The sequence below is a fragment of the Adelges cooleyi genome, unplaced genomic scaffold (assembly GCF_023614345.1).
Source record: "Adelges cooleyi isolate 19-005CV unplaced genomic scaffold, UGA_ACOO_1.1 ACOO_flye_CR_arks_rails_tigmint_CR_PRNA_23, whole genome shotgun sequence".
Classification (NCBI taxonomy): domain Eukaryota; kingdom Metazoa; phylum Arthropoda; class Insecta; order Hemiptera; family Adelgidae; genus Adelges; species Adelges cooleyi.
Window position 1 is genome coordinate 14,629,623 of NW_026095893.1, and position 26,225 is coordinate 14,655,847.

General features: G+C 28.2%; 2 protein-coding genes across 4 annotated transcripts in view; one reads left to right on the forward strand and one right to left on the reverse strand.

The window, feature by feature from the left end:
* LOC126836241 (serine-protein kinase ATM) overlaps positions 1-26,225 on the forward strand; it is a 34,146-nt gene that overhangs the window by 519 nt on the left and 7,402 nt on the right. The window contains exons 1-38 of one of the 3 annotated variants that reach the window (XM_050569474.1): positions 1,357-1,481; positions 2,959-3,117; positions 3,192-3,312; positions 7,870-8,031; positions 8,106-8,229; positions 9,604-9,709; positions 10,310-10,402; positions 10,491-10,718; positions 10,785-10,912; positions 12,809-12,946; positions 13,014-13,118; positions 14,163-14,367; positions 14,439-14,709; positions 15,816-15,999; positions 16,085-16,299; positions 16,645-16,749; positions 16,933-17,036; positions 17,157-17,301; positions 17,361-17,515; positions 18,639-18,737; positions 18,805-18,939; positions 19,016-19,172; positions 19,753-19,877; positions 19,938-20,078; positions 20,286-20,534; positions 20,610-20,734; positions 21,112-21,577; positions 21,642-21,782; positions 22,200-22,443; positions 22,506-22,738; positions 22,815-22,965; positions 23,200-23,299; positions 23,374-23,475; positions 23,654-23,756; positions 23,839-23,998; positions 24,222-24,526; positions 24,889-25,217; positions 26,062-26,206. In XM_050569474.1, the coding sequence (XP_050425431.1) occupies positions 1,461-1,481; positions 2,959-3,117; positions 3,192-3,312; positions 7,870-8,031; positions 8,106-8,229; positions 9,604-9,709; positions 10,310-10,402; positions 10,491-10,718; positions 10,785-10,912; positions 12,809-12,946; positions 13,014-13,118; positions 14,163-14,367; positions 14,439-14,709; positions 15,816-15,999; positions 16,085-16,299; positions 16,645-16,749; positions 16,933-17,036; positions 17,157-17,301; positions 17,361-17,515; positions 18,639-18,737; positions 18,805-18,939; positions 19,016-19,172; positions 19,753-19,877; positions 19,938-20,078; positions 20,286-20,534; positions 20,610-20,734; positions 21,112-21,577; positions 21,642-21,782; positions 22,200-22,443; positions 22,506-22,738; positions 22,815-22,965; positions 23,200-23,299; positions 23,374-23,475; positions 23,654-23,756; positions 23,839-23,998; positions 24,222-24,526; positions 24,889-25,217; positions 26,062-26,206 (6,279 nt within the window). In that variant the 5' untranslated portion in view covers positions 1,357-1,460. Of the gene's footprint in view, positions 1-1,356; positions 1,482-2,958; positions 3,118-3,191; positions 3,313-7,869; positions 8,032-8,105; positions 8,230-9,603; positions 9,710-10,309; positions 10,403-10,490; positions 10,719-10,784; positions 10,913-12,808; positions 12,947-13,013; positions 13,119-14,162; positions 14,368-14,438; positions 14,710-15,815; positions 16,000-16,084; positions 16,300-16,644; positions 16,750-16,932; positions 17,037-17,156; positions 17,302-17,360; positions 17,516-18,638; positions 18,738-18,804; positions 18,940-19,015; positions 19,173-19,752; positions 19,878-19,937; positions 20,079-20,285; positions 20,535-20,609; positions 20,735-21,111; positions 21,578-21,641; positions 21,783-22,199; positions 22,444-22,505; positions 22,739-22,814; positions 22,966-23,199; positions 23,300-23,373; positions 23,476-23,653; positions 23,757-23,838; positions 23,999-24,221; positions 24,527-24,888; positions 25,218-26,061; positions 26,207-26,225 lie in introns of those variants that run through there. The other 2 variants (XM_050569472.1, XM_050569471.1) reach the window with 2 other exon arrangements.
* Positions 3,334-4,389, reverse strand: LOC126836242 (39S ribosomal protein L46, mitochondrial). The gene is made up of 2 exons (XM_050569475.1): positions 4,301-4,389; positions 3,334-4,196 (listed from the first exon to the last, which is right to left on the reverse strand). Exon 2 carries the CDS (start codon positions 4,167-4,169, stop codon positions 3,369-3,371), a length of 801 nt encoding a protein of 266 aa, XP_050425432.1. The 5' UTR covers positions 4,170-4,196; positions 4,301-4,389; the 3' UTR covers positions 3,334-3,368.

Sequence of the window (26,225 nt, forward strand, 5' to 3'; positions counted from 1 at the left end):
GAATTTTTTGAAAATAATTGTTTTCCTATACTTAAGCGACGCAAGGATAGGTTTGGACTCACTAGGTCGCTTCCGGAGCGGTAGGTTAGGTTCGTTTAGTCCTTTAGGCAAGCTTTTTTTTTATCTGGTGGTTGGGGGCCCATTCAACAGAGAGTCCCAAGGGGCTAAATCAGCTCCAAAGATTTCATCATCATCATGTAGCTTAACGGGCCATGAAGGCCCAACGCTGCCATCATGAAATGGTTTCTTGACGAATTCGCTTCCGGGACGGGTCGTCAATCCGTCGCCGGAGAGGGGGATGGCGGTTCCTTTTTACCGGACGATTGCTCGCCCAGCAAACGGTGCGCCTGTGACCGAGTGTCAAACCGGCGACAGTGAGCGCTAACACACTGCCGCCTTACCCACTCGGCCACTCCTCCTCCTCCTCCTCCTCCTTCCAAAGATTTACAAACTTAAAACTTTAAAACTTAAGAAAATTATTTTGTTGTTCAATACAGTTTTGATATTACATTATTGATAATATAATATAATAAATAATTAACTAATAAAACTTTAGCAATGCTCCTGTATGACAAGAGTCAGCTGCTGAAAAATCTGAAAATTATTTTTAAAAAAAAAAGTTAAGACATACAATTGTTATTTGGCAACCTATTCAAAAGTCCCATCTGGCAAGAAATGGTTAGAAAAAATAACACCTGTTTTCCGTTTTTATTTTTCCATTTAATTTATTACCTGTCTAGCACATTACATGCAAGAGGTCAAACCTTTAAACCTTTTTTTAGGAAATAAGACATGCCTAGTTAAATAAATAATGGAGAGATTGAGCATTGATGAATCATGACTGGCCTGCTCCCGAGACCTGAAGTCAAATGCGTGTCCATCTTATGTTGCATTGTCACTGGATCATTTGAAGGGTTTAGGGACAAACCCACTTTATAGCACACAACTTGAAACATTGATATGAAAGTTTCAAACATGTAAATGTATGTAAAGCTTATCTTAAACATCTTGACTAATTTTATTTATGTAGTACAAGTTGTTTGTTTATAAGAAGTATGCTAAATAACATGATTCACAAAATCAAAATATAAAAAAAAATTGTAGACAAATTGCTGTAAAGTAGTTTTGCCCCTAGACCTTTCATTTTCTAATTTCACAATTGTGATTTCCTATAATTTCTAATAAAAGTAATTTCTATAAATTACTGGCCTCCATCCTCTTAATTTCCTTACTTCCATTAGTACTTAGAAACTTAATTGAGGTATATTTCCACATTTCCATGACAGGTCCGGTCGAAAAAGATAAAATTATTATCATATTAATATTAAAAGTGACACATACAAAATTCACACTAGTCCGGGGTTCCAGTTCAGGTGTCCGTTCGAAATCTGGGATGAAAAAAATATTGTTCCAGAGAATTCTGTCTCCGGGTTCCCGAATGGTCCGGACCCGTCACAGATATGTGGAAATACGCATTTAAGGTATTTCATTACAGTTTATTACAAACGTGATCAATTTTAATTATAGGAATTAAATTATGGCATTGTTAAATCAGGGCGAGATTTGTAATAAAGTTATGTAGGGTCGCTAGGGGTGTCCAATAAGATGATCAATTTTTATCATATAAAAACTGAATTTGATGGAAAAAAGGATGAGTTATGAAATTTTTTTATATATTTGTCATAATTGACATGTAAAGAATGGAATTATCAAATTGGTCAAAAGTTTACAATGAACTTATATGACTTTTTAAGGTTTTTGTCAGACTTAAAATTACTACATTCACAAGAAATATAAGAAAGAGCTAATAAATTAGTTGGTAAATACTGTAATAATCTAGAAACAAATTAAGTGAATACCTAATGCATTTTTGTTGAACAATTTTTTATTAAACAAAATATAAAAAAGATAAATCTCCAGCAAAATTTAAAAAAATTCAAGAGAAATGATAATGATTTCAATAATGGTTCTATACTTAGACACATCACTAAAAGTGTATTTGAAAATGCTCCCAATATTTTAAATAAGAGCAAACAATTGTTTAAGCAATTCTATTGCAGATAAAAAGATTTTGAGTTTAGGATGTTTTAGTGTAAATTTAGTTGCTCAATTTTATGAATTTTGAAGAGCTACATAATAAAGATATTTGCTGCAAATAAATTTAGAAAACGTAAAACAACTAAAAAAAAAATAATTTTTTTTTTAATATTCATTATTTATGACATTTTTATATTACAAATTTAAATATTAAATTTGACGACAATTGACCGAGTAGTTAAGGTATCAGGTTTGACACTCAGTCTCGGGCGCTCCGATTGCTGGGAGAGAAATTGTTCTGTAAAAATGAGCCAACATCCCCCTCTCTAGCGACAAGTCATCCCAGATAGCTATTCGTCTAGAAACCATCTTATGATGGCAGTGTTGGGCCTTCAAGACCCGTTAAGCTATATGCAAAATAATATTAAATTTTATTATTAGCATGTATTTGAATGTTGTATTTGTGTTTGAATACTAATTTTTTTCTAATTGAGAGGTTCTGGATAAGATCTTTGAATGGATAGCCATTCAAAGACCTTTACTAGACTTATCCTTTATACAATTTTGTATGCAAATTAAAAATTATAATTTTTTGAATTATTATAATAGTAATTTAATTTCCATCTCTACTTTATATAGTTTACCTGCTATTCAGTAATATTATTTTATTTTTACTATCTTTTGATAGCGTCAAATTTAGTAAATAGTAAGAGCAATAGTTGGAGAAAAATATCATCAATGCCTTAGTACCAAACAGTTATTAAAATAGTCTCTTATGCTATTGCAGTCTCTCTGTCGATATATTGTGGTAAACAGATTCTAATAATTAGAACACCTATTGTTCTTGAATTTTTTATAAATAGTAAAAGTAGTTCTAAAATGTAAATTATGATATAATTTTACCTGTTATTTACTTTACAGACTACTAGAGAAGAACTCCAAAATCTATTAGATTGTGATGACGTCATTAATATTCTAAATAATAGTAGTATTCAAAAATCTCAAAGCTCAGATAATATTGATGGAAATTTAACAACATGGAAAAGTCTTTTATTTGGTTGCCATAGATGTTTAATTGTAGTTAGTATATTTCTTGTAATAAATGAATTACTAATTACATCAATGTTTATTATATATATTTTTTTATTATTTAGGAAGTTGAAAAAGAAAATAAAAAGCAGTCAAAAACTGGAGAAACTACTATTAAAATTCAACAACCTAATTTGGATGCTTGTTCTAGCTTATTGAAAAATGTTATTAACAAAGCTAATAAAAGTAAGTATACACACAATTGAGTTATATTTCTAACAATTACTTTATTTCTAATTAATTTATACTGTTACAATATTATTTGATAAAAATAATTTTACACTTTTTATGTAAGGCTGAACAAATTTATTCACAATTTCCTGTTCTGTTGCCCATTCATAATTTTCCCAGGAATATTTGTTGTCAAATTGGACTTCCAGTAATCTTGCTTTATAAAAAAATATCTTCGCTCCTTCAACTCCAGATTGTTCTCGTTTCTCTTTTGGATATTTAAACTTATAAAACCCACAGGGTGCATTTCCATAAAATCTTGCTTTTAAATTGTCGCCACAAGACTCTTTTAAAACTCTTTCCGCTGATTGCCTTAAAGTTTCACCTTTTTTCAATAAACCTTGAGGTAATAACCAAAAACTGTCATGACCCAGTTTTTGTTTACAAATCAAAATCAAATTGTTTTCTAGTTTTCTATTGAGAGATTTACAATTATTTTGTTTATCAGCTTCTGTTATGCGACTTGCAAATTTAAATGTTGTTAGTTCTTCTTTATTCATATCTACATAATCTTGTGCCGATATGCTAGCTGCTTGATCAATATCCAAATCGTTAACTTTACCTTTTTTTAAATTTTCCATTCTTTTAATATCTTTATCATGCCTCATCTCATGACCTGATTTCAAGCTTCTTTCAAATTCAATTTCATGCAATATTTTTTGATATTCTCTATCAATATCTGTCAATGATCTGGTAATTATTGGTTTTCGTTGAAGACAGATACTTGCCATTATATCCCAGTTGGATTGATTTGTTGTGTACAACTTACAGTATACTGTTTTAAAAACTCTAATATGCCTTATGCTAATCATAGTTTAGTTTATGTAACTTTCATAAATCTACAAAATGAAAAATAAGATTTATGCCTTACAATAATTTAATATCTATTCAAAGATTCACTTAATAGTTAATAATGATTAATTTTTTTTTTTGGTATACTTGCCAGTTGTCTAAGTATAAGACGTACAATATCTATTCTCTATAGATATCAGACACCAGAGTACTACATAGTACATCATAGTAATTATTATTATCAATTTTTATTAAATGTTCATTGGAAATTGGAATGATACCGGCCCCGGACACTAATAAAAATTCACATGGGGAAGATACTTATCACATAAAAACGCGACGGCCATAGTTTTAGAGCGTCGCAGTGTGACCATTTTCGTAAAACTAAATGTAGAAAATAATTTTTATACGAAAGTCAAAACAATAATTGATCTAATGACTAGAAAAATTGCTTTAAGAGGGCGTCGCACCGCCCATTTTTAAGTAAAGTATAGACAATTTTTTAGAAAATCTTAATTTAAAGGTTAAACTGTGATGTGTAATTATTGATTCAATAACTAGGACTCTATTTTGGTAGTTAATTTATTTTTTGGACTATCACAGCATCCTTGCAAGCGATTTAAAAATGTTTTTTCATTATTCCAAGTTTATCGCTCAATACATAGTTTAGAAATAACGACTATTTAACATTTTCAAGTGACTGTAACTTTTCAAAATTGATTTTTTTTTTAAAACGCACTGTCTTGCCCTCCGGACTATTGTTCTTTTTTAATTTTATAGTGGGTGCTTTTACTCTAAAACCAAAATTAAGCGAGTTATTTTCAGTTGGCGTAAACATGTTTTACCACTAAAAATCACCGGTGCGACGCCCTCTTTATATGTATTAGCAATAAAAAAATTTAAGTTACAACTAATTTAAACAAATATATTTCATAAAATACATAATACAAATACAAAATACAAAAATAAATTTAATATTATTATAAAATAACTGATAGTACTAAATAGATAAGAAAAGGTATGGGTACGGTCATTGTATGCCCATTCAACATGGCCGTTACGTTTTTGTTTACTTTAAAAATGACCCTTCTGCTTTTATTTATTTTGTGATGATACTACCACAGAATAAACAGAAAAGAAACTATACAATTTTTACATGGGCTCTTATGCATAGATTAAATTACTATGTATTTATTCTATGTCTTATGGGACAAGATAATATTATGTCCGACATCTTGAAAATGATCGAGTAATGGACAGAGTTGGGAAATTCTAATTTTTCGTTTATTCCGGCTAAATTGTTCACTCGACAAATTCGGAAAAGGGCGACGACATTTAATAAATTTGTTTTTTTTCTTATTCATCCCAGTAATTAGGCATTATACAGTTTTAAGAATATATAGGGTGTTTCACAAATATATAACAAACAAAATAACTTGTTCTAGTGAATATTTTTAAGATTTTTTTTTTTAAATTAATTTATAGGTGGGTGTTTGCACTAAAAATAACACGACTATTGCTCTTAATTATTTTACTTTTTTAAGTTTTTTTTTTTTATTATTTAAGACACTCGTTTTATTAAGATTAATTTGCTGGGAACTTTAGACTTGTCGACTACCAATTATGGATTCCTTTAAAGTTTGGGACAGGAAGTGGATTGCGGTAGAGTAATACGCGCAGATAAAAATAACTACCCGCTTACTCTACTGCACTCCACCTCCCGTCTTAAATTTTAACAACCTTTAATAACTTAAAAGTAATTTTCCAAAGCTGGTGTAGTGCACCGGTCGGATGACCGCGTACAAAACACCGTAAACGACCAACGTTTGTAACGGAAAACTAGGAGTAAGTTTTGTTGAATGAAGTTGAACACTTTTTAGTTAATTGTAATATATATAATAATTATAAGAAAAGTATGGTAGAGTAATTGGTTGGTATTACAATAAGTAATCCAATACGTTAGCAATATAATAAATGTTTAGTAAATTTGCAGTTAATATAATAATAAAAACTGAGTAGTGCAATGATCGATTGGTAATCGACTACTGCCTGAACGACGCCGTCACTACTCGAATATAATAAAATAATGCAATTAAAACAATAAAAGTATAATTAAATTATACTGAAGGGGACACCCACCGGTCACGTCTTAGTAACAATGCATAGACTCAAGGAGGACATGCCCTTATAGGGACACATGTGCAATAAGTGGGTTTACTACACTGGTTATCGACCAGTCAAAATTCTCAGCAAATTATTCTTAATAAAATGGCTATCTTGAATAAAAAAAAAAAAGTATAACAGTTAAGAGTAACAAAGAAACCAGGGTTCCGTAATGTAACGAAATACACATAACGTTATAAACTTAATTATTTCGTTCACCAAAATAAAGTTCACAAAACATAACATAATATGTTTAGTGAACGTTAAAAATTTTTTTACCCCGAGAACGTTATACCGAATAACATTTTAAATTTATTTGCTCCGAAAACGATGTAACGAAAAATGTTTTTAATTTATTTGCTCCGGGAGCGTTATAACGAAAAACGTTATAATTTTTTTGGGGGTTATATATGTTGTATTCACAACCTTCAAACTAGAACTAGAACATTAATTTAATAATTTAGGAGGTCATATTATCTATAATCCCACCACTACTCTAAATTTATTTGGTACTTCAACGAGACATGAAAATGCTCTTTCGTGGTTGCAGACTCGGCTGAAAAATGTTTTTTGTTACTATATTTGCTAACCTAACCTAACTTAGCAAAATTCGTTTTAACATTCTCGGGGTAAAACAAATTATGACGTTCTCGGAGCGAATAAATTAAAAATGTTATTCGGAATAACGTTCTCGGGGTAAAAAAAATTGTAACGTTATTTCTAGTTTACGTTCATGAACATAATTTTGAACTGAACAAATAAACAACGGTTAACGGAACCCTGAAAAAACGTGCTGTTTATAGCACAAATGAATTAAAAAAAATATTTACTAGACCAAAAGTAATTTAATTTATCATATCTTTGTGAAACACCCTGTATAGATTTACGCATCTTTTATAATATGAAATACTGACCTTTAAATCCTGACTTAAAATTTTAATTTGATTTAAGAGATATTAATTTTTAAACAATTTAATAATATAAACATGTATTTTTAGATGACGTTATACCCCCTATTTATAAAGGAGTTAGGTATAGGAATTTTTTTGTAAAAACGTAATATAAAGGCTAAACTGTGATGTTTAATTATTAGTTAAGTAATCTTGACTCTTTTTTGGTAGTTTATTTATTTTTCGAAATGTCACAGCATCCTTGACACAGCGATTTAAAAAAAGAAATTTCATTTAAACTGGCTAAGCATATTCTTTCTTATCAACTAAATAACAATCGTAGACAATTTTTTTTGCATATTTAAAATAAAAAGAACTTTATCTAGGTTCTCTCGTCTGCTTTTTTTGATATTATTAACCCAACATTCACAATTTATATTTGAATTCTGATATTTTTTAAGGGCTTGTATTTAAGATAAAATTAAAGTTTTCTATAAAAACCGACGAGAGAACCTAGTTAAAGTTCTCCTCTTTTTAATGGTACCAACATTTTTATTCTATGACCAATTCGCTTTGACCTACACGCTTTACCGTAAACCCCTTTTTTACGATTATTTTTAAAGGGTATAATGTCCTTTTAATATGAAATTATTAATGTCTATTACAGTAAGGCCATTTTTACGGAGTGGAGACTTATTAAATTGTATTACGGATGTATCTAGAAATACTATTTATGAAAAATATACTGGAGAAATTTACTATAAAATCTTGGAACAAAATGTATTGTCACCAAGTTATTATTGGCCAATTTTGGGTGAGAATTGGAATGGTGAGTAACTTATATGTTATATGAAACTTATTTGATAAAAAAATGTGATTATAATTTACCTTTATTTTTTATAGAAATATTTAATTTGGCATGTGATATTTATACAAAAAAATTTACAAATATATCCATAAAAATTATGAATCATGTTATACTTAGAGGACACAATCACTCTAACATCACTTTGACTGCTAAAAAAAAGTTAGTACCTATTAGAAATTTAACTATGTTATACTTAGTTGTCACATTTAATGTTTGACGTTTAATTGTACCATTGTCTGTAAATACGGTCTGCATCAATTGTAGTTGTTATATTATTATATTGGCTGTTGTTAATGATGGTTTTTTTTTTAATAGAAATATTTTATAACTTGTAAACATAAACAATACAATAAGCCAAAGAATTATTTTAATGCACTAAATATAAGGGATTGATTATAGGGGGTGTCGAGTGACACTACTTTGTTTTACCAAACTGAAACATAGTAGTATGATACATTAGCTAATTTGATGTATACTTGAGCTTTTTAGGAGTGGATTTATAAAATAAATCATAAACAAAATTATAAAAATGCATTTATAGGTTTATTTTTTTGCATTATAATATAAATGTGGAGCTGGTGTAGCAGAGTGGTCATACAGCAGGCTACGATGCGTACAGAAGTTTCTAAGCAGATTTGACCCCTACTCCACCGTACTCCATGTATAAGATTTCTCCCCTTACATGGCTCAGAGAGGCCCGGATTCTCAAGGCGCCTTTCTCACCGAAAGCAAGTCGGACAAGTCGCCATCACGAATCTAACTGCAGACTGGGTGTTAGCTGGCCACCCTCCGACACTCACCTCTGTCGTCCCATAGTACTCATTTCACCTGGCTTTCAACCACAGGTATGGCATGAGTTTGCCATTTTGGAAGCATCATCGGAGGTATTGACAACATTGTTTTACATCAAACTAGCCTTTGAGAGAACTCAGAAAGGCTAGTAATACACTCATCAGCTTGATTTCTAGCCCAGACAAATATTTCTTGTAATATTTCTTGTAGTAACAAGTGCCGTTGTCCAAATCGTTGTTCGATTACACTACACCTTTTCTCCCACTAGGGACCTACTCGCCAGAAGTGATATCCACACACCATAAACTAGTATACTCAATGCCACCCAAATGTCTCCCAACTTAAAGGAGATTGGTAATATACTAAAATCAACACAAAATGAAGTTTTACTAAAGACCATAGGGTTGTCGTAAAAAATAAGCCTTTGACATCGAGGTCAAAAAAAAAAAAATTGTATTATAAATAACACTACTATTATTATTACAATATTATACATTTTTTTTTTAACTGAAAATTTGAGTGGTTTCTTCTAAACCAATTCATTTTTATCTGATAAGTGTTGTTATAATGGAAAGGAGACTACAAAAAAATAATGGGTTTTTGTTCAAAATAAAATATTTTAAAAATTTTAAATTGTTTGGTTCATATTAGTTATATGAATACAGTTTTAATAATAATAAAATAAATCTTTAGTTTTATACATTTTTTTTTTTTTAATTTTAATTAAATTTTGTATTTTAGATTGTTTTTGTACTTGAAAATAGCAATTCAAGATAGTATTCAAATTAACAAGGATTATAGTTTCAGAGAAGATGTTATTAGTCTTACATTGTCAACATTTAAAACGGTAAATATTTTTAGTATTGAATAAATAGGATATAGGTACATAAAAAATGTACCTAAGCAAAGACATTCAGAGGGACATTTTTGTTTGCCCATACATGGGTATAGTGATCAGATTTTGATTATTGGTATTTTGTTTGAAAGCAGATTTCCTACAGGATGTATTGAACTTCCAATATGTTGTAAAAATTACTTGAATGTTATGTTAGTATTATTTCAATTTTAATTTGTGGTACTATTGATAATACATTTAATCTATTTTACCATAGTAGATTTCCTTCATTAAAATGACTACAATTATTTAATATGATCTCAACTTTATAATTTATTACTCCTGTTGCAAGCGAAAACCATCAGATACACACATTTTTATGTACATGCGAAAATCACAATCTTGTATATTGTTTTTAACTAATTGAATACTTACAAGACATTTTTTTGTCCAACAAATTATGACTTTACTTATGATACATCAGTACTTTAAAGTATATAATTTAATAACTATTTACTCAAAAAAATAAATTCCATAGTAAATAATCTGTTATAGATTATTATGTATTATAGTATTATAAAATATTTTGTTATTGTTAAATCAAATATTAAGATGGGAGTTGAATGTCGCATATCATTATGTCAGTTTTCTGAAGAAAATGCTATCACTTTAATGCATTTGTATAAGACCGGTGGACTTAAAAAGGTTGGTGTTAAAATGTAAAAGTATTTTTACCTTTATGCTTCTACAATATGAAGCATAAAGTTTCATACTATAGAAGCAATCAATGCAGGTTCAAAAATGTTTGTACAAATTACTAACCAAATTCATTGAAATCCATCACCCAAAATCTGTGGGTATTGGACATAAAGCTTCATACGTCTGTAATGCAAATAATTGGACTCGTGTATTACTTGAAATATATGAATTTGTGTATCAAGAAATTCAACTAATAAAAAATTATTCCATTCAAAATTGTCAAAAATATGTTTCAAAATTAGCTATTACAGTTTTTAATGCGGTAATTAATTATATTTTATATTAACAATAATAATTAAAGTTTGTAATTGAATTTATTTTTAACCAGGTATATAATAGCAAACTAAGTACATCTCATGGTTGTTCTGCGCCAAAAAGACAAAAGCTTGATATTAATTTACTAAACTTTGTAGACAACATGAACCCTTTAAAAACAACAGAAACAAAATGTATTTGGTAAATATTACTATATTATTAAATCATTGAGTTTTTTTTAAATGGGTAATAATTTTTCATGGTCATACTATTGAGTAGTGTACTGTGTAGATAAACTGTCCATCTATATATTTTATATGAAAATGTGTGATATATCTTATATAAACCATTTAAGGATATATAAGGTTATCCCATATTTTAGACTTTTTTGAAATGTTATGATACCAATGTCTCAAACTACTCTAGTGGGTGGGAAAAAAAGTCCTAATAGTTGTAATGCCCTAACTCATTATTTACCTGTGCCTATAAGACGATGACGAAGGTTTCCTTTTAAATAACACTGGATTATCAAAACTTTTTTTTTAATATTTTCATAAGATATAAAAAAAAAATCTTAAGATTATAGGGCCAACGTGAGTTGCTTGTGAATGACACATACTTTCAATGAAAAATAAAAAAATAAATTAGTTGGCCATTTTGCGCATGCAGTTAAAATAATGAGTTTTCCCGCTTTTTTGAGTTTTTTTTTCATTTTATAATTTTTTTAAAACGTATATAGGTAGGATTATCATTTCCTACGAATGAAACTGTTACATCAATACTAATCCAAGCATCACAAAACCTCTCAAATATTCTCTGATTAATTAATTTTTTAATTTTTCATTGAAAGTATGTGTCATTCACAAGCAACTCACGTTGGTGCTATAATCTTAAGATTTCTTCTGAAAAATAAAAATAAGTTTCGATAATCCCGTGTTTTTTAAATGGGAAACTTCACTGTCGTACAGGCACGGGGAAATATTGAGTTAAAGCAGTGAAACTTTTAGGGCTTTTCAACCCAATACTCAGTTGGGTAGAGTAGTTTGAGACCTTGGAAGCACAACATTTCGAAAAAGTCCAAAATAAAAGGCACCCTCTGATATATATATATTTAATTTTTTTTGTATTGACTGGATACTTAAAATAATAATAATTTACTGATAAACTCTTCAATAATATCGTAGATTAAACATTAATAGAAAAACAGTTCTGTATCTTTGCTTTTTTGACTAAGAAAAAAAGGAAAAATATGTACTATGTACTATAAGTAAAGAAATCAGAGCTGGATAAGAGTTATCATAAATGAATAATTAAACATAACCGTTGTGGAAAAAGAAGACAAAAGATCAGAAGAAAGGAGTGTAAGAAAAGCAATGAGGAAGAAAATCTCTTTGGAGATGAAGCTGTGTAAGGAGAAGAGAACAATGTCGTCAGAATAAAAAAGGGAAGAAAAGCTCTGGGAGATGAGGCTATCATAAATAGGACTAATCACGCTGTATTAAATTATATTTTCATATTGAGCTACATTTTCAAGGTCCATTCGTTATCAAAATGGGTTGCTATAAAGCTATTATGTATATGCCTTGTCTATCTATGCATGTTTTAGCTGTAGTTATAAATATTAAACATCTAAGGCTATATACAAGAGGGGGATATAAATGGGACTAGTTTCGTGTATTATTATATTATATTTTAGCTTAACCCTTGATTGGTCATACTTTTAAAAAGATCTGTCAGACACTGTGCAACCAAACATAGGTTAAGTGGCTCATCACTGCCTCTTTAAAGGATAAGGATTTTAAATGAATTTGCTACATAGTATGGTTCATTAGTCCATCACAGGGGAGAGGTATGGCAGATTCTCTTCATAGACGGTTATTTACCCAGTAAATAAACCTGCCTGTGACCGACTACAAACCTGTGACAGTAAATTCCGTACACTTAAGATATTATCCACTCACCGAGTATGGCCTTGGATGTATAACTCCAATTTAAAATAAAATTATAAGAGGCAGTTATTTATTTTAACTTTAATAATGTGTTTTAATTATTGACAATAAAAAAAAAATGTTCACATGTTCCAAATTAACTTTTCAGGCTCACTATAATCATAAAAGTACTTGGCAGTAATTTAGTAGCATTCTGTGAAAATGAATACCTCAATTTACTACAATACATCACAAAAATATTAAATGTATATAATAAAGATAAGATTTTAACTGAAAGGCTCCTTAAGTGAGTCAGTCTATCTACTTGATAAATTATATCTATAACATTTTCAAACCATTGTCAATTTTTGTAGGTGTTGTCAAGCTGTAATTCAAGCTGAAAAAATTATGTGTTTAACCGCTTCAAGTTCTAGTCAAACTGACACTTTCTACAAAAATGTTTGGATTTTTGCTTTTAAGTAAATAATATATTGTATAGTTTTATTTATATATATAATGTGTAAAACATATTTTTGCTGATAATTGATAACAAGTAAAATACTCTTTTAAAAATCAGAATTTAAAAAAATACTAGTTACATTTTAAATTAGTTGTGTTCACAATAGTGGTACTTAAAATATTTATTATAATTATTAAATTAAGGGGATTCGAAAGAGCTATTTATCAAGGGGCAAAAGATAGTCAATATTTAACAAAAATTGATCTAGTAGCCTTTTTAAATATATTTTTAAGGTAAACAAATATTAATTTTTTCTAGTTATAAAACTTTTAAAGTTATTTCTCTTTAAGTTATGGTGAAATTTTAAAAGATGATGTAATTTTAAAAGTGGAAACTCTTTTAAACATCTTAATATGTTTTCTTTTGGTACTTATAGCTTTCTGGGGCCCCACGTAATACATTTGTGACGACCTAACTGATAAAGTTAATGAGCGTCGTTATTGGTACTCACGACACCTATAACCACCACATCAAAATTAGCTCGGCAATCAACTTGTTAAAAAAAAAATATTCATATTTTTATCTCGTATAATTTTTTTCAGAGTGCTATCAACTTTTGAAACTTAAATAAGAATGTATGTATTTAACTAACTTACTAAATTAAGAATAATTTGCTAAACATTTTGCATGGTCTATTAACAGTTTTTGATAACTACTTTTAAATTTATTAAAGTTTTAAGTTAAGAACGGAAAGAAGGGACAGTATTATTTTTATCTGTGCATGTTACTTAACAGTCAACTGCACTACACGACTTGTTCTAACTTTGAAAATTATTCTTAATTTAGTTGGTTAAACATGTACATTCCCATATAAGTTTCCAAAGTTGAAAGTAGAAAAATACTAAAAAATGTAAATATTTAGTAATATTGTAAAAAAACAAAAACTTTTTCAAAAAGAAAAACTATAAAATTACAATTATTTTATGAGAAAATGAGTGTCGTCCTTAATAAATCACCCTATATATATATAATACAAAATATTCATGTAAGACATTTTATGTAGAATCATTGCATCAAATGAAAACTTGGAATCATCTCATAGCCTTCTGCAAGCTCTCATTATTTCGGATCACTGGCATGATGAATTATATATTGACACACTACGTCCTTATTTTAATAATACAATTAAAATAAATGATAACAGTTTGAAAACTTTAATTGTGTTATTCAAGAAAAGAGGATATTCGAACAAAGCTTTTAACAAGTCTGTAAGTATAATAAATAAAAATAAAAAAATGTTTTTTTTTTCGAAACACTGTTTTAATTTTATACATTCTAGAATAAAGACATATTGCTTGAATGGTTGTTACCTACAAGTGTAATTGTTGAACCTTTCTTATCTTGGCCACATTCAAAAATTGATCCTGAGCTACTTTCACACATAGTTTACTATATGATGACAAATATTATGACCAACAAATTATTTTTAAACAACCATTATTTAGCAGCAGAAACTAAATCAAATTATTTGATGGATATTTATTTTTATCTGAAACTTCAAGATATTCCAAGAGTTATGCCAAAATCAATTGAACATTTAGAAATTATTAGTAAGAATATTTAGTATTAAGGATGTTAGGAATTTCGTACTATGATATAGTAACGTGATTATGAACAGGGGTTCGGAACTAATTCCGGAACAAGTTCCTTCATAACTCCCTGTTGTAATCGTTCCGGAACAAATACCCGGAACTCGTTCCTCAAGATATTCGTTCCGGAGCAAATACTCGGAACTCGTTCCTCGAGATACTCGGTCCGGACAAAAATAATTGTGAAAAATTGAGATCACAATGTATAAAAACAATATGAAAAAATAAATTTTAATTTCTTATTAAACCCTATGAGATACTGAGTGGTTCATGATAAAAGAATCACCCTGTATATGCTGTGTAAAAAAAATACACTGAAAATTAATCATAAATAATTAGCCAAAAAAATATTAAATTAATATAAATTAAGTGTTTTTTAACTTTGCAAGTTTAATTTATAATTAAAGGACTGATGGTTTTGATGGATTATTTGCATACATTTTTCTCAGTATGTAAAAATATATTATAATAACTCTGTTAATTTTCACCATGTATATACTATATACATTTATGTACACTGAAAATAACATTAATTGTTATATTAAATGCATTAACTATAATCTTTTGGTAAATTAATTACAATTAACTTAAATTAATTAATATTTAACTTACATTAATGTGTCTATTGTTTCTAAAATACCACACACAAAGGCTAAAGTAACAAAAAAAATGTGCACCTTCAATAAACTCGAACGAAACAACATAATACGTAGAACAAATACATTTTGCTCCATTAATAAATTATTAATAATGACAAGGAACAATTACATTTTATTTGTTCCGGAACAAATATCAATGGAACGAGTTCCGGGTATTTGTTCCGGACCGAATATCTCGAGGAACGAGTTCCGAGTATTTGATCCGGAACGAATATCTCAAGGAACGAGTTCCGGGTATTTGTATTGGAACGAATATCTCGAGGAACGAGTTCCGGGTATTTGCTCCGGAACATAAAAGAGAAATGAGTCAAATAGGAACGAATTCCGAACCCCTGATTATGAATGACAATAAAATGGTGTTTATATAAAATAAAAAATGTGATTGCCAATTATTATTCATATTTTTAGATGAAAAGCAAATATTTGATGATTTAACATGTCAAAAATTAACAAAGTTTTTCAAAGAAGTGTTGTTATTTGAAGAGGATCCTAAAGCAATAAAATACCTTGAAATGATTTTAACTCATACAAATTTTGTGTGCTTTGTAGAAAATCAGTTAATGCAGCTGGATATTAATCCTATATCTTTCGAGTGAGATTATTTGTATTGTAATATATGTATATATATTTATATACATATATAATTTTACGTATTTATATTTATACATTTTTTTTAGGCCACTTAAAGTAAAGTGTTTGGAAAGATTAAACAGTGTATTTTCTGAACAAGAATGGAATTTCAATGATAATGATAATAAGGAATTTGTGAATATGTGTTCTTTATATTATGAAAGATTAAATTCTGTTAACAATGAAATATTAAATAAAATTAAACATCACAATTCAAACAAACACATAATGAAAAAACTTTATAGCTTGACTGATATAAATGGTAATTAAATTAGTTAAATGCATTTTTCTGTATGGAATTTATTTAGAAAAACATTCTAAATAAAGTAACATCTACATAAGTAACATATTAGTATCGGGACTATAGTCAACATCATGAAAACTTGCCGGTAATCACAAAGAAACACCACAAGATTTCTATGCTTTTCACCGGCATAATTTGTGATTAGACTGTGTAAAATCTATTATTCTTTTAAAGTTTAATTATTTAAACTATTCACGTTTTATGTGATATTTTTTGGTATTATGTTTATTCTTTTATTATTATTTATATATTAAGTTTTAATCTATTTTGAAAATACAATAAATTGTATTATTAAATTATTAGATTCAACAGAGACTGTTAAAGTATTAGATTACAATTTACTCACAAAAAAACAAGTATTGAGTATAGAAGCCACAAAAGTTATGTTAAAAGTATGTTTGGTTGAATGTAAGTATTAAAGTAAACTACTTTTGTCTTTTATACAAATGTGCCAGTCTAAAGTATTGCAAATTTTATGCTATATTTATATAATTGTTAAATATAATAAATACAAATTACTTTTACAGTGTAAAATAAAAAGTGATTAGCATTACACATACTGAATTACTCTTTAAATATGTATTATTGTAGGTCGTACAAATTTTGATCATGAAAAATCATTTCTTAAAAATCTCCTTGATATATTTGAAAACTTGGATGATCATTTATTTTCTCAGCCTTGCACTTTTTACAAAGTAATAATTACATTTTAATATAGATTAGTATTTTACTACTTTTTTAATAAAACAATTGTAATATTTTAAACAATAGTAAATCTTTTAACAATGTGTATTTTATTTAATATTTAACTTAAGGTATCAAATTTTATTCATGGTGTGTTAAGTATAAATAATTTACCAGAACAAATGTTACTTCAAACAAACAAACTCATTAAACAACTTGCTAAACATTGGTGCAATCACCAGTATGGATTCATTAAGATAGTACAACTTTTACAGGGTATGTTTTAAATTTAGTGTTCAGTTACATTTTTAAACGTTTTAATTTTTTATTTTTAGGTGCTGTAACTAGAATTAACCAATACAGCTCAAATAAAGTGTGTACCAGTAATTTATTAATGATCATACAGTCTATACAAAAAGTATCAATTGGTAAAAAATGTGGCCCAACAATGATTTGTGCTTTTGTCAATTTTCTTGGTCACTTTGCATTTGTAAGCATCTAAGATATTCTATACTACGACTGTTTGCAGGCAATTTGGCGTAAGCGATCATTTTATCGAAATTTACTTCTTGTCATTTTCGCGACACTATGATGCATAGTTGAACACTCTCGTGGAAAATTTGGGTTTTTGGTGCTTACGCCAATTAGCCTGCATTAGATTTCCTAAGAAAATCGAATATTTTTAACATTTGTAAACAACAGATGATTTTCAGTATACATAATATTTTAACACTATTATACATTAATGTTAAATACAAACACTAGCATATTTATTGTTACTTTATATCTGTGGCAGGAAGATAAAAGTTGCTGTGTAATTTTTGTTAATTTTAGTTTTCTCCCCCACCTCAAAAAATTAATTTTTGGTTCAGTTTTAAATTACTGGTATTATAAGGAATATATTTATAGAAATATCAAATAACAAACAAATTTTAGAATTTTAGTATCAATTAAGTTGTATTTCCCTGAAAGTTGAAAGAAGTGACAGATCATCTTGTGCAATCCTACGATAAACATTTTAATAAATAATTAAAATTCTTAATTTAATTAAAATTAATTAATTAATTTTAATTTTTCATGTTTTACTTTTTTGTGGCTGGTATATCTTACATCATATTTTTAACTATTATTTTTTTTTTTAAATGGTTGAATAAAAATTATAGTAAAATAAATGTGGGAAGGAGTGGCCGAGTGGACTAAGGCGGCGGTTCCAATGTGCGCACTGTCACCAGTTTGAATCCGGCCACAGTCAGCATCTCTCCCAGGGCAGATAACTGTCTAGGGAAAAGAGCTGCCATCCCCCCACCAAAAACTTTGCAGAAACCTATGGGTGACCAGCCCATTCTGCCAAGCAGGCATCCGAACTAGACCTTCGGGCCTACTCCCAAACATTAAAGCCATACGCAAAAAAAAAGTAAAATGAAAATAAATTTCTAAAAGTTTTTATTTGGGGTCTTAAAAATTTGTAGTTAAATATTTAAAAAAAAAAACCCTTTTAACTTTATATTTATCAAGAACACTTCTACTAATTACCATATAACAATTTTCGTTTAAAAAAATCAGATGTATTTGTGTTTAGTTATAACTATACTTTTCATTTGTGTAATATTTAGCCAATCAATGGAAGTTTTGGTACAAATTGGTCTACAGCAAATATAGAATCGTTGAGTCCTAAATCAATATTAAATTATTTAAAAAGTTCATTCTTAGAAGTAAGTAAAATGTTTAATCAAACTTAATAAATTGTTTTGCTTAATTCTGTTCATTCTGTTTATTTAGGTTAGACTTACAGTAATTAAATATTTATACATAATATGTGATGCCTACGAAAATGATTCAAAAGCTTACAAAATCAGTTACAAAGAGATGATTGAAATTATATTAGAAAATCTCCAAGAAGGGTTCATTGTAGACGTAATACTTTATTTGTTGTATACGTAAATAAATTGAAACGTCAGTTTGGTCTTGAAAAATGTAATTGTTCATACAGGGTAATATTTCTGAAGATGAACGGGAGGATGAATATATGAATCGGATTTCTACATATATGCTGTGTATGCAAGCATTAATAGTTTCAAGCAATACATATAGGAAACGTTGTCTGTTTGAGATTCTACATACTGTTAATAGCAAAAATCTAAGTTTAAGTAAATAATTAAATAATAATTTTATAAAAATATTATTATAAGTTTTCAAATTTGAGAAGTAGAGTGGTTTCTACTACCAATGGTATTGGACTTCGGTTTGAGGGTTATCAGATTCAGACGTTGTGGATTTTGTTTTATAATCATTATGTTCATGTTTTTTTGGGATAGCAAAGGGTAAGATTTTCGATAAAGGGTCGTCATGCATGTATAGGCATTTAGATAGGGCCAGACAAGACTAGACAATATTTCAATATAGGGCAAACTCCAATTTTGCGGCCTTCCCAATTATTAATTCATAACAATTTTCAATTTGTAAAAAAAATGGCTGCCTTTGTAAAATGCCACTCTAGGAAATAAACTGATGTTGCTTGTACCTTGCACCGGCCCTGCAATTAGAAGTAGAGTTAGACTAAAGATCAAGTAAGTGGATGTAGATAAAGACACCTAGAATCGAAGGAGATTCTTGATATTAATTAAACAAATAATAATGATAGGTAGAGAATTTTGGAAGAGATTACTTATTTGACTTGTCGATCTCAATTTTAATAAACTAATGAATTATTATTATTTATAATTATAGATTTAGTCTACAGTGTATTTGAAGGGATAGAAACAGAGTTAAAAATAAAATGTTATTTAGATTTGTTAGAAGATTATTTAAATTATTTGCTGTGGGAATGGCATTCTAAATATTCTAGTCTAAAGGTAATTTTTACTTTATTATATTTAATTAACTGTTTTATCGCTGTTATTTGAATATTTCAGGAATTTCCGTTTGTATTGTTTAACTGCACAACTTTAGACAAGTTTTATGATAAATACTTGTACAATATTATGCCTATTTTCATTGTTAGAAATGATATTGCATCATTAAACTGTTTAAACATGCTAGATGACAAAATAAAAGTGAGTATAAGTAACTTAACAATTTTAGTCTTACAATATAAGTTGAAAGCCATAATTATTTTTACAGGGTCATTATGTATCTATCACTTATTTTTTTTTAATATTAATATCTGTGTTTGTCATGTAATGATGTATATATGTGGTACATATATTATGATACTTATTTTTTTATTAGATAAATGGTTAACAATTTTTAAACAATTTCAGGAACATTTTTCAGTAATATATGCTCATTTAATGGCTATTAAAACAGGAGATAAAACTAGCATAGATTATGAAAAAATACAATTTTTCGTCGAAAATCATTTAGGCCAACTACTTTTTAATGAACTAATCAAAATGCAGTTCTCAAATATTCTATTACAATGCATTAAAATGGTTGTCACTAATGAACCAACAGACTGTCCGATGCAAATTGACAAAAAACAATTATTAAGCATTTTTGACTATTTTCAAGTATTAAAATTAATTTTTTAGATACACTATTTATTATGTTAATTTATAATAAACATATTATAAACTTTATTGTAGATAACATATGTTAAAAATAACATTCCATTTTTGATAATCATGTCAAAAAGACAACCTAAACTTATCCAGACGATTGTCCATACATTGTATGTTAATATTTACAAAAGAACATCAAAAGATTTAAGGTAATATTTAAAGATTTATTAACATGTTCACCTCCGCTACTGATCTCTAATCGGCAGCAGTAGTCGGGCACTGGTGCTGCCCACCGATCCGTGATCGTTACTAGGTACATATCTAGAAATGTGTTTATAAATGATTCGGCCATCGGGAACGACCATTTTTTTTACATCGGCTATGAAGTATGTGTCTATACTTAAATTTATGCGATTGGTTTAATTTTTTATCACGAGATCGCAGAACAGCGCGAGCAAAATTTTATCGGAAATCACGGCTACTGGCGCCTGTTCGGAGATTTACATACGGAAGTGAACGTGTTAAATAAACCACATACTATACTTATAAATTATTTACTAGTTGCACGAAATTTTTCTTTTCGCAGATTCCAGTCATTTTTCCAGTATACACAATTTATGAAACTTCTAATTGATCTACTAACAAAGGACAATGAATTAAATAACTTTTTGTCTTTTCTTGTTTACCAATCAATTCAAGCAATAGTAGTTTTAACAAATCAAAATTATTCTGAAATTCAACATTTTGTTTTTGAATATTTAGAGTGGCTTGTAATAAGTCAACAACGAGTGTTATTAAATGAGAAGAATATTTATATTAATCAACTTTTATCATGTAATTTGAGAAATAATGCAAATAAACCGTCGGCTATTGGAAAAATATCGTTTAAAATTTTAAATGTTCTTCGAGAATTAAATGGCTTTAACACAAACACTATTACTACTACGAATCCAAATAATATATGTAGTTTGCATAAAGCTCTTACTGATTTTCTTTCTAAAAAAAAAGAAAATATTGATCCAATTCATAGCTTAAAACTATTAAAGCACAAAGTAATTAATTAAGGAACTTACATATATTTAATTTTATAATAATTTATATTGTATTAATTTAAAGCTAAAAGCTTCTGAAGATGAGTTACAACTTATGTACAGAGAACTACATGAAATGAGGGGATTTTCAGAAGACTGTGCTCAAAGTGTCTTGCATTGTCTTATTTGCTCACTTATTCAATATTCGTTTGACGCTGACCATGAGGTAAGGTTAATATTTCAAATTTCAATCATTACTTTATATATATTATTAAATTTAGCAACAGTTTAAAACGTGCAAAAATGCTAGTAAAAAGTAAGGCCCCAGGTTTAATATTAGTAGTCTGACAAGCAGGAAACCAAAATTCGATCCTTGTTCAAGCTCCAAAATGTTCACTTGTTTTATTTTTATTATATCATATAATCATATTCCTTTTTAACATGATTATGTTTTAAAGCTGGAAGGTAACCAAAAAGATGTATGAGATTTTTTTAGGAAACATTTTTTTGTCACGCTTAATCCCACTTCTCCTCCGTTCCTTCACCTTTCCATCCCACCATTCACCTCTCCTCCCTAACCAAAACAATATCATGCTTCTACAGCTCAGCTTTAACTCAAAATCTCAAATTGTTTTTTTTGTAGATTAAAATTTTAGCAGCCAGTTGTCTTGGAATATTGGGTCCCTCTGAGTTAACAACACTTATATTGCAACCAGAACCTGAAATATTTAAACCTAAACCAAATACTAATCCAGAAAACTCATTTCTTAAGCATATTGTTGAGTTGTTATTAAATTATTTAAGTGACGGTAACATTTCTGTTATGGAAGCAAGCAACAAGTCATTGATTAAAATTATGGCTACTCAAGAAAGATGTTCTTTGTATGGTAATGAAAATAAAATAAGAAATAAAGATTCTTGTTTTGTTCATCAAGTATTTTTTTATTAGAGGAAATAGGTGCAAGTCGCTTATATCCATTTAATTACACTCAAACAACAGAAGATGTTCCTAATAACTTTAGCTTTGAAGAATTCAATAAAAATGTTGATGAAAATAATATTTGGTGCCCATCTGGTATAGTTTCAACTTCATTTGATACTTGGATTACACGTATAACAAAAGCCCTTCTTAGTACCTTCGAAGGCTATTGTCAGAGCCTATTGCCAATTGCTGAACATAAAGTAATTAAATCGAGTATAAAATATTATATAATAAATTATTAAATGTTGAAAAAATTAAATATAAACATACTTTTAGCCAATTTTTTGTGAACAAATTTTACCACATCTAGTTCTATTTATTTTAAAATGCAATATTCAAACAAGGGCTGTATTCAGTAAACACTTGAATAACTTCTTCATTAAGCACTATGAAATAAGAAATGTAATGACTAATGGATGTTGCAATGGTAATTCTATGCAGATTATGTACTGTATGTATAACCCCATGCAGGATTTTTACTTATTTGATAGGCATCAATTAATCCTAATTAATTCAAGCCTCTTTTCAAAAAGTACAACAATAAGGCTTGAATTTATGATTAATACATGCCTATCAAATAAGTCAAAATCCTGAATGGTGTTGACCATGTTGTAAATTTATAGTTTAATAAATAAAAGTGTTATACCTATTTTATTTTTAGTTGCCAAAAATGAAAATAACATTTACTGGAATAGATCAGCTGTACAATGTATTTTAAATGTAATCAATTTTGTCAGACTACAACAAAACAATTTTCTACAGTAAGTTGCAATGTGTTTGTTCCTACATTATTTGTTAATAATATCATTATCATATTTCAATTTTCTTTTTTTAGAAATATATTAGATGTCAATTATCTATATGTGGCCCAGGCTGCACAGTTTTGTTCTGCATACTTCACATCTATATTATACTTAGAAATTTGGTGTGAAACAGAGTAAGTAATTACATACAAATGTTATATATGTTTTATGTTTTAATTTTTACATTTGTAAACTATCTTATAATTAACCAAATATTTTAAATAAGGTTTTTAATAACAATTTGCTAATACAAATTAAAAAAATGAAATGCATATTATTATTATAATTATAATAATACTAAATTTTTATTAGAAATATCAGCATAGATCGTTGGACCATGTCATTCAACCCTGTAGATGTAATCACTGAAAAATTACCTAAAGATGGTCTCTTGCTGCAAGTTATTCTTAATGAAGTAAGATAAATTTAGTGAAATATTCTTTACAATAGTTTTTATTTTTATGTGGTGTATCATATATAATAGAAATTGTAATTAGGCGTACACAAATATTGGTGATTGTGATGCTATTGAAGGATGTGGTTCAGCTCATCTTCTCACTCTTCCTTCTCGTACACATTATTATCAGCTCCTCGGAAAATGGGATCGGGTTATGGAAAGTTGTGATTTACAACTTTGTTCAAGAACAGTAAACCAAGGTATACATTATTAATAGATATTTTAACATTAATTATTATTTAATTTTTGAATTGTAAGTAATTGTAATTAATTGTATTAAGTGTAATGATACATGTATGAGCTATGTATAAACATATAAATATAACATACAAATTAATGTATATTGTACACATTAATACATTTAGATGTACATATTTGGTTATTTTTCTGTTGTAAAATAGTCATTTTATATTATTATTTTAGATTATTTGAGTGCTCTTACTAATTCTGGACTGCAAAACATAGCACACTCACTAACTGTACAAAGTGATAGTCCAAAATATGAATGTTGCTGGCAGCTTGGCAATTGGAATTTGCCAGATAGAGGAGATAGTTCTTTTGAAGCATTGCACTATCACGCAATGCAATGCATCTACCAGAAAAATCAACAAGGAGTTATTCCACTCATAAATAAAGCTCGGCTGGCAGTAGTTGAATCTCTAGCTTGCGCCAGTTTAGAATCAACAGCAACTATCTATGTTCCACTCGTGAAATTAAAAATGCTTGAGGTAAATATATGCTTTTAGTTGTAGATTAGTAAATAGCCGCGTCTAAAACACTTGATACTTCACTAATTTGTTATTATTATTTCAATCACCGTTTTGTATATTTATCATACTTTGTCATTTCGACTTCTTCCATGATATTTATCAAATAAAAGTAAATTTTAATAATATAATAAATATTTCAAAAAATAAGCCTTTTTTATTTGTAGTATTAATTTACTTATGTCTCTAACATATTCAACTATAGAGACCAAATATTTAAACAAATTAAATAAACAAAGAGATCTAGTATTATATCATTCCTTTATTTTTGTAATTATTAACAACGTATAATAATAATTCATCTATAAATTAATGTTTTCTAGGATCTTGAAGACTACATCATGATAAAAGACAAAAGTACTTTATCTCTAAATTGGCGTAATCGAACAGCACTTAGGACAAATGATTTTGTGCATTCCAATCAAATTCTCATACAGCGCTCCGTCCTTCTAGATTTTAATGGTGATGATAAATCTGGTATATTGCGAATAAATATAGCAGAACTTGCACGTGAAGATGACAGACTTCAAGAAGCTGGTAGACATTTAGCAACCATTGTGTCTTTACAAAACTATCAAATACACACAACTCTATGGGCCAAAGTAGAAGAAGCAAGGCTTTTGTGGCTAAGAAATGATTGCCACATAGCACGGTATAACTAAAAATGTTGTTAAATTTGTATTTAAAAGTATAAAACTTGATTAATTATTAAAGTGAGTACTTCAATTTTTAAACTTCAAAAAACTTTTTAAAACAAATATTTAACACTAACATAACAATTGTGAGTAAACCACTAAACTACTTGTACCAATAAAGATAATATAAGAAATACATATTACATTTGCTTATAAATAGAACATGAAACAAATATTATAAATATTGCTGTTAAAATGTGATTTTCACTATTTTCCACAGAAAAACAGCTTAGCTAATATGGTATTTTTACTAATAATTTCTAAATGACAATTGAATAAATTATTATGACGCTTAGAAGTTTTATTTGGCATTTTGTATACATATTTTTTTTAGTCAAACATTCAGTTGCTCTTTGATCCTACAATTGCTCCTAAAAACTAAAAATAATAAAATAACTTCCCTCGTGGAGGAAGGGCAAAATGTTGGCTTAAAGCTATTAACGATAAGGGGCATGCCTAACAAATGTTCCAAATCATATTTGTCTCAAAGTTAAAAAACCAGCTAATTTTTTATAAATGCTAATTGTATACAATTTTTGATCGATCAAAATGCTACTCAAGGAAATAAGTAGTCTGCAAGAAAAAAATTATACAACCAATATTTTTAGATCTTACATCGAAGAAACTATACAATATAAAAAATTGTGTTTAGGAATTTGCTTCTTTTTTTTTTTTGTTCTTTTACCACAGTTTTTTTGGCCTGATAATGTATTATTCTTTTAAAATACATTTTTTTTATGGTTATTAGTTTTAAAATATCATAATTAATTGTTTTATTAATTAACATATTTGTATTTTCAGTGTACTATTAAAATATGTTGTTGAAGAACTAGAAAACTATGAATACCCATTTTTAAACTCTTTAGCCTTACAACTTTATGGCTCTTGGATTGAAGAAACAAAATCTGAAAATATTTCAAATATAATAAAAAGATACTTCGAAAAGGTAATATTTATTCTTTGTT

Bases quoted from the DNA above. Each gene is read 5' to 3' on its own strand.
- LOC126836242 (XM_050569475.1), bottom strand. From the start codon at position 4,169: ATGATTAGCATAAGGCATATTAGAGTTTTTAAAACAGTATACTGTAAG.